The sequence below is a fragment of the Sander vitreus genome, chromosome 5 (assembly GCF_031162955.1).
Source record: "Sander vitreus isolate 19-12246 chromosome 5, sanVit1, whole genome shotgun sequence".
NCBI lineage: Eukaryota > Metazoa > Chordata > Actinopteri > Perciformes > Percidae > Sander > Sander vitreus.
Window position 1 is genome coordinate 13,008,309 of NC_135859.1, and position 11,030 is coordinate 13,019,338.

At 40.9% G+C, this 11,030-nt stretch overlaps 1 protein-coding gene across 2 annotated transcripts; it reads right to left on the reverse strand.

The window, feature by feature from the left end:
- Positions 1 to 3,071: 3,071 nt before the first annotated feature.
- On the reverse strand, positions 3,072 to 10,958 carry LOC144518074 (ras-related protein Rab-14-like). Of its 2 annotated transcripts, none has more exons than XM_078250461.1 (8): positions 10,819 to 10,958; positions 10,263 to 10,321; positions 8,375 to 8,428; positions 7,913 to 8,090; positions 7,732 to 7,798; positions 6,218 to 6,305; positions 6,047 to 6,077; positions 3,072 to 5,429 (listed from the first exon to the last, which is right to left on the reverse strand). In XM_078250461.1, the coding sequence occupies exons 2-8, from the start codon at positions 10,312 to 10,314 to the stop codon at positions 5,252 to 5,254; spliced, it is 648 nt and encodes a 215-aa protein (XP_078106587.1). In that variant the 5' UTR covers positions 10,315 to 10,321; positions 10,819 to 10,958; the 3' UTR covers positions 3,072 to 5,251. The 2 variants fall into 2 exon arrangements, with proteins under 2 accessions (XP_078106587.1, XP_078106588.1); XM_078250462.1 differs by having other exon boundaries at positions 10,851 to 10,953.
- Positions 10,959 to 11,030: the final 72 nt, after the last annotated feature.

Sequence of the window (11,030 nt, forward strand, 5' to 3'; positions counted from 1 at the left end):
CGTTTTACAGCCAGCGAGCGGGGATGAAACTGGAAATCTCCGATTCTGACCTGGTTTCGGATTTAATCACTTATAAAATTAAAAACATTTCAGCCTGATTACAGCGCCACCATTTGGTTTTTGCACCTTACCCTAACGTACTAATTTAAAAACTTGACGTACAGCACTGTTTTCTTGTTACTTTTATCGTTATGAAAAGTAATTTAGCGGTTACGTTTATTTGAAGATGTTCTGATCAGATGGCGCTGTAACAAAATCCGGGATCTTTAAAGTGAATTCTTGAATGCATCTTTTCCATTTAAATGTTATTACGCTGAAACAACACTGCCACCTACAGGGCTGGCAATGCTGTTGCATTTTAATACATTTTTGAATATTTTTCTTAAATTAAATGTTTGTGTTTTCCTTTGGTGAGAGAAGCTTAAGGCGACGGTCACACCACAACTTTAAAACTACAGGGTTTTCTTCAGTGACTTCTTGTTGACGTTTTTGACCTTTTGGTTTCTGGAAACTTGTTAAAATCTTTCCTGTTAAAATTTCAAAAAGCGACAACAATGACAAAAACTCTTAAGTTAGTTCCTTATGTTTTTTTACCCCAGTGAAATGTGACGTGCAGGTTATTAAGTGATGAAAAGCAGATTGAGAGTCTGAAAGTCCGGTGTGTTTTAAAGTGAGGGGAAAGGGGGGGGGCTTCATTTTATAAATCAAGCATCACAGTTGAAGAAGGCTGCTGTCCACCAATCAGAGGACAACGAAGAGTAAAATCACTCCCCATTCAGACAGATGTGGACACAGTTAAAAACCAGGTTTTTGTTCCTCAGTGACACCTGGACTCACAAACAGCACAGGCTTTAATACTCTTAACACTTGAGCTGTGACTGGATATGTACACGAGATCTGAGCGAGACCACCAGACCAGAATCTGGAACTACATCACAACAGTACTCATGAGTGACATCTGTACCCAGAGGGGACAAATGTCACTCATGAGTTATCTGTGGAGTCAACAGAAACTAAGTGTGTACGTAGGAGGGCTAAATCATTTCAATTTATATATATTTTTAAATTAATATAAAACTAATTTATCTTTAGTAACAAATTACAATGAACAACAATAACACAAAACAAAAAAGTCACTAAGTCAAAATTATTTATTTTTTTAATGTCAAACTTAAGTCAAAATGATCACTTGTGACTTTTTAAATCATGATTATTAGCCAGCAAATGAATCAAAATAGACTTATAACTTTGGCTTAGAAAAGTAAAAATGTTGACTTAGTATCTCATAACTGTGACTTGCCATTAGTATTTTTAAAATTCTGATTTTTTTATTTTTTACAATTGTTTCAATACATTTAGTTTTTACTGTTTTATTTTATGTCTTTTCATATCTTTCACCCTTCATTTCTTATTTTCCTCAACATTTCCCATTTTTATAACACTGAAAAAAGGAAATTCATGTGGACCAAGAAGAATAAAAAAAAAAACGCATGTGATTAAAAACCGTAAAAATCAAATGTATCAACTGATTGAAGGTAAAAAAAATAAATAAAATAAGCCTTCTTTAATTGTTTTGACTAATTGACTCAGTGTATCATCATAAAGCTGACATAAAGATGACGTCTGTTGCTTCGGACCTCAAGGGGAAACATTTCTCAGGCTTTTTAAAAATCTTCAAATCCTTTCTTGGTATTTAAGCAGATTGACTGAATATATTAAAGTGTGTTTTCCCTGCTGGAGGGACACTGGACATGAACTGTAAACTGGACATTTAGTGTAAATCCAACGTTACTCCATCAACTAGAACAGAATCATATCAGGTCAAAGCTGCATTCATCGATTTATTTTTAAAAACACTGAATCAAACGACCGATACATTACATGGTATGCTGTGTTCGCATCTGGCGGCTTGTTTTGGCTTTTCTCCCCCTCCAGTGACCACAAAATCAAAGAATACAGCTTTGAAATATTTAAAAAAAGTGTTGGCGTTTCTGTTTTGTAGCTAGTTCGCGCTAGACTGGGTAAACCCAGCCCGATCTGCCGGCGATTTGATTTCGCCCTGCAGCTCAGGCTGGAAACCTGTACATTTATCTATCCTGCTTCCGTTACAATTTGGCGGGGACCAATCACAAACTGGCTTATCCACCTGGCGCGCTATTGGCGGTTTTAATACGATGACGATAGAGGAGCGACCAAGCAGCTTCTTGTTTACATTCAACACGGCGGCCACTGAAGCGCAGCACAGCCACAAATCTCTTAATACATCCATGGCAGCAACCCGTTGATGCTGCTGTCGCTGCTACGTCACCCGGATGGTTGGTCTGATTGGTTGAAGGATTATCCAATTGCTTACAGAGTCATTTGAACTACGCCCGTTGATCACGCCTCCTGTGCAGTAGAAAATACAGAGCAGACTCCCCAGACTAATGTTCAATCTTAAAAGACTGAGCTTGGTCTGGTGATAGCCAGATTAAGTTCGCGCTGGAATGCTTCTTAAGAACAAAATGTGCTGACCGATCCAGTTAGATTGACTGGGAGAACTGGTTCATGTATCTATCTAATGTGTTTCTATATATATATATATATATATATATATATATATATATATATATGTATATATATATATATATATATATATATATATATATATATATATATATGACACATTACCAAGAATTTAATAAAAATCTATTCTTAACTTGTGATCCACTGTGGGGCCAGTAGTGACATTCTGGTTCAGGTAATTCAATTTATTCTTCATCATCACCTTTATCAATCAGTTGCTTTATCTCTCCACAGAACCATCAATATTCAAAGTCGCCTTAAGTTATTTAGTTAAAAAATATTTACGATTTAAAAAGGCAAGTGTGGAGATGCAGAGATGGTGAGTTTGGGGATCTTGTCTGTGACCATACGTTTGTTAGAGGTCTTTGAGGATCCACTCGGTCCCTAGTAACAGAGACCAGACCCAGGAGCCAAGTAAGGCCGGGTCCAGATAATGTTGACTCTCATTTGGTCGGGCAGGGGTGTAGTGTCCTCACAAACCTTTCAGATTTAGTCTCCTTTTTATAAATAAAAAAAAAATGTGCACGTTGGATTCAAATACGGTTTGAGGTCCGTTTTGGACCAGGTCCTAAAAATTGGACCCTCAAAGACCTGTAATCTGTGCATGTGTGTTCATATGTGGGTCTCTGTGTACTGAGATGCTGGCTCTTTTCGTTTAACATTTTCCGATCTTTTCTGTGACCCCCCCCTCTTCCAGCTGGGGTTAAAGGGGTTACTCAAGTGATTTAGACGTGGCCGAACTAGTGTATTTGAAGTCAGCTAAAGCTTTTATCGCACTTTTATAAAGTCAGGGAACTTGTGAGAGACATGTTAAAGAAAGACTGGTCAAAACTGAAGCAGCAAAAGCCGAGGTGTCCTGACTTTTAGTAAATAATATAGGACAAACTCCAAAACCATGGATCCTACAATTTTCGTTAAGCAGATTCGTACCGTCTTTTGGTAGACCCACTTAGCCTGGTGAATTCCCACGACTTTTAAACTGCACACCCGCTGTTTGAAACACAGGCTTTCGTTATAGGTGGTTTTCTAACCCAGGCCAAATTACATCATCAGTTATTTTTTTGCAGACTTTAGGAAGCTCCTCCACAGCCACAGAAGACATTACACAAGTATTTTCAGAGGTGAAGTGCACTAAGCATGGAGTACCCCTTTAACCTGCATTCGAGGTGATTGGTAGTCAAACAAGTAAAATTACATCATCAGCTTTAGGTGTGAACTCCACCAAAAGAACAACAGATTCAAAAGTCTCCAATCCACATCAACAACTACAGTGTAAATGCAACTTCTGATCCACATTACCGACACTGTAAATGCAACGGGTCAGCTCGAAGGGCAGCTGTTTGGAAACTCCTGCATGGGGAACAAGTGACATGAGGAGTTTGCTGCATCAACTTGACTCAATGTCCAGGCCACTCTGTTAGAATGAATGGATTTGAAGCATGAATTTTTAAGACTTTTCCAACTGAACAACAAATGATGGGATACCACACACATAAGACATAAGTACGACTATTAATCCCAACGTTTATATCATAGCATGAACGCCAGAGTTAGGCGTTTGGACGATCTGGATTTATAGCAGATCAGATTAAAGCTAAATATGAATATTTGGACTAGAGGTGGTCCTCGATTTGGACCGATAAGCAGTCTGGCTTGAGCCGAGGCTTTGAATCTGTCCATAGGAATGTCTGGAGTTGAGACTTGGGTGATCCGTTTTTTTAATGAAGTGTTGTCCAGATTTGGACTGCAGGTTTGTCCGAATTTAAGCATTGAATCTTGATTTGTCTCATTGGTGTTTTAACATTTGGGACAAAAGTAATTAGAATACCTCACTTGAGTTGGGTTCAGTCTTGGGGGAAAATGGTGGTCTGTTGGTGGGCTAAGGGTGGTGCTATTCTGGGCTTACAACAGTCCAGTTTGGCCACCTTTGGGCCAAGCCAGCCTGGCTGTTGGGTGAAGGCCGTCTCAATTGGAACCAAGAAGAGTCAAGGCTCTGAATCTAGTGTACGTTTTTTTTTTGGGTGATCCACATTTTGGTAAAGTGTAGATCAGATTTGGGCTGTAGGTTGATTCAAATTTGAGTGTTGTATCTTTATTTGTTGTTAACTAATAATAATGAATAAATTGCGTTATCAAGTGTGACCAGGGTAGACCTAAATTGGACAACCTTCACTTGAGTCTGGCCAACAGCACTTTAATCTTGGAAGGTGCGGAGGGTCGTCCAGTTTTGGGGAAATGTTTGTCTGGTGATGGGCATAGTGACTAAGCTGGAATGAGACCTAGCATGATCCAAGTGTGGACCAAGAGTGGCCTGGATTTATGCTTAGGGATTCATTTTGTGCAAACAGTGATCCAGCTAAGGTCTAGGGTGGTCCTGATTTGGGAGTTGACCAACACTGATCCAGAGGTAGCACATAGACACAGTCTGGATAGTTTCTGGATTTGGTAGCGGGTGTCCTGATTTAACCAAAGCTGGTAAATATCTGATTAGGTGGCGGTTGAATCTTGTTTTGGGTACTGAACTGAGGTCTGGATTTGACAACAGTCGGTTGGTTGGACTGTTAAATGTAATCCAGCTAAATCCTGTTTGACACACTCTGGATAGAAGACGCATGTTAGTGCCTGGTGGATCTCTGTGTACGTATCTGTCTGCTTCTGTCCGTCCGTCTGTCTGATGGGTCTGTGGTTAGCAGCTGCAGCCTTCTTTGGCCGGCTGGCTGTCGGCGTTGAGGCGACCTCCCTGCGGCGCAGACGGTTTGTGCTGGACTCCTGACTCGGCAGCGTTCAGGTCCAGACTGCCATCTTGGATGTTCTGGTAAATTCTCTTTGCCGCTTCCAGGAAGGCCTCTTCCACATTCTCCCCTCTGAGGAAGAAAAGGGAGGACAGGGGATGGAGAGATTAAGATACAAACAAACAGTCAAACGTCAGATTCAAAACTTTATTGTCATGCGCACATAAACAAGTTGCACCTCAGGTCAGTTCAGACCAGGTTTGACTGCAGTGATGGATGAAGTACTCAGATCTCTTACTTAAAATAATAACACAATGGAAAAATACAACAAATTTGTACTTAAATACAGTACTTAAGTACAATTTCGTTCCACCACAACCAGCCTATTGTGTGTGTGATGCATAGTTCATGAAATAATAATAACAATTTATACTTCATTAATCCTGCAAAGGGAAATTACAATGTTTTCACTCTGTTGTTATTAGGCCTGAATTACACACGCTCAGTATCTATACATGCACTAATGGAGAGATGTCAGAGTGAAGGAGTTGCCCATGGAAAGGCGCCCCGAGCAGTTGGGGGTCTTGCTCAAGAGCACCTTGGCAATGCCCAGGAGGTGAACTGGTACATCTCCAGCTACCAGTCCACCACGATACTTTTGTCCGTATGGGGACTTAAACCAGCAACCCTCTGGTTCCCCACAGACTGAGCTACTGCCACAGTGTGTATGTGTGTGCATTTGTACTTACGTCTTAGCGCTGGCCTCTAGAAACAGCAGACCTGATCAACAACAGGAAGTAGAAAGAACATTTTAATTAATTGAACTGAATGAATCCCAAATTTTTACTTGGATATTTATACTGCTCATAGATTCTCACACACAATATTTGTCCCATAATGTCACACAAACATAAACACACCATTCTCCTCCGCAAACTGCTTGGCCTCCTCGTACGTCACGTCTCTCTGAGCCTCCAGGTCGCCCTTGTTACCAATCAGAATGATCACCTAGACACAAACACACAGCTGAGAAACTACACAGGACTCTATCACATGAGGTTTATTAATAAAAACTCTAAAAGAGGAGAAAGCATGTTTTAAAAACAATTTGTGGAGGACCAATAGGTGCTTTCCGACCGGATAGTACTTTTGAGAGGAAAAGTACACTTCTAAGCAGTTCTAAGAACTACTCTCCCCCAAAATCTTTTTTTCCGTTTGCATTCCCACTGGCCAAGTGGCCATAGGGACTGGCAGGAGGGGTAAGGGAGTGACGCAAGCACGGCAACGGTCTTCATAGCATCGTCACTAGACCTTAGCGTCACATACAACAACAACAAATGATGCTAATACTTGTGCACTTTTCCTATATTAAATGCACGTCCATTCTCGTAGTAATCCACGTAATGTTTTGCTCAACACAGACGGGGCTTTATTATACCCGGAACAGACCCCGCCTCTGCCTGCTGCGCTGTGGACGTACGTGTGTGTGTGTGTGTGACGGCCGGCGAGCCGCAGGACACGCTCGTGGAGTTTAACTCCGAAAAGACAGTTAACCACAGGTTCCCGTTAATCTTATGATGGACATGTGTTGTGATATTTAAACAAACGAACCGTCAATGGCGAAATAAAAGCCTCTTATTTAGGAGAGCGGTCTGAGAGACCTCCAGCTTACCGCGAGGTGTCTGAGCGCTTTCTGGCTGTCGCCTCACTTCATGGAGCTTCTGAACTCCAAAAACTTTGAAGCAAATTGTCAATTCGGCATCAATTTGCGCAAGACTGCCTATATTCGAAATCTAAAAAGTTAATTTCTCGCCTAAAACGCTGTCAGAAGTGAATTTAATGATGAATAAGATGGTGAAAATTGTTAAAAATGTCCCGTTGTTGGTTGTTGCTCTGTCTGCAAGTTCCGAGTTGGCAGTGGGCGTGACTTATAAGTTCGACCAATCAAGTACACCTAGGAAAAGGGAAAAGACCCTGCTCTGAAGTAGGAGCTAAAAAAGTACGCTACTGCGGCCAGAGGAACTTAAAAATCCCCAAATGTTTCCTGTCGGAACACGACGAAAAAAGTGTTCTAGCAAAGTTTAGTTCTAAGAACTGCAAAAATCCCTCCGGTCGGAAAGCCCCTAATGTAACAATCAGCTTCACCCCTTAACTTTCACAATAAAAGCCCTTCGCTAAGAGGCAACTCAACAAAGTCCCACCTCTAGGGATATTACTGTCCGATGTCCTCTTGTAAGTGAAAACTCAAACACAGCCATGTGTTTTGTCTTTTTAAAAAGACTAGAGGTTTTTAGATGTGGTAGAAACCCAAATAGGAACATAGAGAAAGATCTTGAAAGTTACTGTGGCTCCTGGAACCGGTTTGTGAATACAGCCCCAGGGCTTCACGTGTTTGTATATGAGTGTGTGTGTGTGTGTGTGTGTGAGAACTCACTGTGTTTGGGTTGGTCAGGTTCCTGGCATCTGTTAACCAGCTGCTCAAGTGATTATAAGTACTTCTCCTAAAACAGAGGAAATGAGACAAAAACAAAAGTTATCCATTAAAAAAATATAACTCTACAACAACTAACACACACACACACACACACACACACACACACTCTCCCTGTCAGTACCTGGTGATGTCGTACACCATGAGGGCCCCGGCAGCCCCTCTGTAATAGGACCTGGTGACAGCCCTGAAGCGCTCCTGACCGGCTGTGTCCCAGATCTGCAGCTTCACCTTCTGACCGTTAACCTCCATGATCCTCGTCCCAAACTCCACCCCGATGGTGTGAGGACAGTCCGCCATGACTGCACGATCACACACGCAGAAAATATACTTCATTTTGACAGTTACTATCAACACTGACACAAAGCTTTAGCAGCTTTATTATTTACAGCATTCTGGATCTGAAAGCTAAATTGCAATGTAAAATGTGAAAACTGTGTGAATAGATTACCCACAGGAACAATAAAGAGCAAGTCTCACCAATACTATTACTTCTTTTTAATGTTCCATTAGTTCAAGGTCCAGCTTTATGGACATTATACGATACGAGGTGAAAGACAGTAGGAGAAAAGAAGAAAGGACTCACATTTTTTCTCTGTGAACTGGTGCAGCAGACAGGACTTCCCTACTCCCATATCACCTAGAGATAGATAGATAGATAGATAGATAGAGATAGATAGAGATAGATAGATAGAGAGAGAGATAGAGAGATAGATAGATAGATAGAGTAAAAACATGAGGTCAAAGGTTTTCCTCATTTCAAAGTTTTATTTTTAAAATAATGTCTGTGTTTAATAAGCACAGGAGTCTAATGATGTAACAGTCATACAGGTTTATGTTCTGACCATTAGTTTAAATTATTTCAACTTTGTTTCTTAGAAATCAGGTTCCGTCTGTCAGTTTGATGGATGGTCCTAAATACTACAATACCCACGAGCCTCAGCGGCTGATCCAGAATGTGAATAGAGCTCAACAGTGTGGTTCCGGAAGTAAAAATCCCACTCATTTTCGATTTTGATGATCAGCCATAATGTCAAAACCATCCGAGGTAGACTGGCCGCGAGTTCCGAGGTTGTGAAACGAAGGTTTCTGCTCCTGTAGAAGCCACAAGTCCGTATGATATCAACCTTGTTTTAAGAAAAACATGATTTATTTTCTATGTCGTGGAGTACTACACTACCCACAATCTTAAGTGTAACAGCGACGTCTCCGATTGGTGGAGCTTGCTGTTATCATGGTAATGTTTACCGCACTGGCGAACCTAAAAACAGATGTAGTGAGCTGCTACCATTGAAGTCTATGGTCGTTTCTGTACACAGTCTTTGACCTTTGCCCTTATCAAAATTTTCTTTTGCGCCGAATCGAATGTTTTATGAACATGATTCAGCTGTTAGTTAGTTGGCTTGGTTCCAGGATTAAAACTTTTTAGATAAGCATTTAATGAAACGTCAATGGAGATGTTTAACTGGAACCAGAGCCATTCAAAAAGTCGGGGCAGTCACTGTTGAGCTCTATGAAAACCGATTTAAACTGCTGAATGTTTTTATCTTTAGCTTAATGTTAGCGGAGCACATCACATAATGTGAAGCTCTGTGATTGGCGTAGTTTACGTCTCCACATCAGTTTTTATGTTTTGCACCTTTTTAACTTCTATCAAAGAACCAAATATTTTCTGCTACAAATGTTCATCTTTTGTTCCGATGATTCAACCAGGAGAGTTTCATGTCCAACTATCACCAAAACTGTATGAGGAAAATGAATTTGACTTCTGGATATAACTCCTCAAACTTCACAGCTCTGTGAGGGTTAACAGGCGAGCTAACACAAGCAGCCAGACTGTCACAGACTGGTCATCTGGAACTGGAAAGTTTCATGTCTCCAGAAATCAATTTTCCCAGACATAAAAATCGAGCAAATATCTGGTTGGAATGTTCGAAAATCAATTTAAAAACGGATGGTGTGATTTAGAAAATGGTCCTGCAAAGTGAAGCATGCACAATTTGTAGTTACTTGGTCAAAATATGCTAAACTAAAACTATGGTCCTAATAAAACAGATTATTCTGCTTGGAACTTAAATAATTCTATTTATTTGGTGTGTTTTTTATCAGTTTCACAGTATAAGACATGGCTTTCAGTTTTATAGCCTGTTGTGATCTGTTATCTTTTGGGAAAGTGTTTGTTCATTGTTCATACAGTGTAATATACAAGGGTTTTTATTTTAATTTTATAATGAAAATAGTTGCCAGTGGGCAAAATGTTACCAGAGTCCTCAGCAAGAGGGTTGGGTCGGTCTTTTACACTTTGACTACGGTCTGTTAAAACTAATAAAAACAAATGGATCCTGATGCATTTGTTTTTTTACGCTGTACCGAACAACTGACAACGAACCGTGACTCCTGAACCAGGGTATGAACGGAACCGTGGCTCCGTCACACCTAAAGCTAAGTTCGCACTGCAAGACTTTCAAACTCACCGATGATGATGTATTTGAAGATGTAGGAGTAGTTGTAAGGTGCGGCTGTCATCTTGATACTGTGAGGAAAATGAAAACAGGAAAACAAGTCTGACTTAAAACAAAACTCTGAGTTCAGACACATCAGTCCACATCCTGTCCGAGAGTCTGGACCGAACCAGTCTCAGTAATCACCTCTGCGGTCAAACAACCTGATCAGAAACCGTTTAACTGGGCAACAAACAAAAGGAAGCAGCCGGCTAGGCTAACACACAGCTAGGCTAACACAGCGAGCTCAGAGTTAGCATGAGACGTCAAACACCATGACAGTCCCGAAGCGTGAAAGCAGTCACCTTTAGCAGACGTAATAAACACAATCAGCTGACTTCCCTCTCTCAGAAACCCTTTTTTTTATTTATTTTTTTTTAGCTTAGCTCCGGAGCTAACCGGCTAACAGCTGCAGTGCTGTCAACGCCTTGCTAACAAGCAGGAGGCCACTTTTATCACAACAAAAAAATATTAAATAAATAATTAAGCAGACAGACGGAGAGGATGAGTTATAAATGCGGATGTTTACCTTCGGTCCGGGTGTCTATCTAACCGGTATACCTGATTAAACTGCCGATAAGACGGGTAGTTATCTTTGTTAGCTGGTTAGCCCGGTGATCCGTCAGGAAACCTTTCCCTTCTTCCGCGATTCTTCTTCTTCAGCGATCATGCGGGGAAACACCGCTAGACTGACAGGTGTCTACCGCCGCCCAGCGGACGAGAGGAGAGTGATGCCTGTAT

Coding starts and splice junctions, on each gene's coding strand:
- LOC144518074 (XM_078250461.1), bottom strand. CDS start 10,314: ATGACAGCCGCACCTTACAACTACTCCTACATCTTCAAATACATCATC. Junction 8,429..10,262: donor CTTCAAATACATCATCATCG/GTGAGTTTGAAA, acceptor ATCTATCTCTAG/GTGATATGGGAGTAGGGAAG. Junction 5,430..6,046: donor CTAGAGGCCAGCGCTAAGAC/GTAAGTACAAAT, acceptor TTTCTTCCTCAG/AGGGGAGAATGTGGAAGAGG.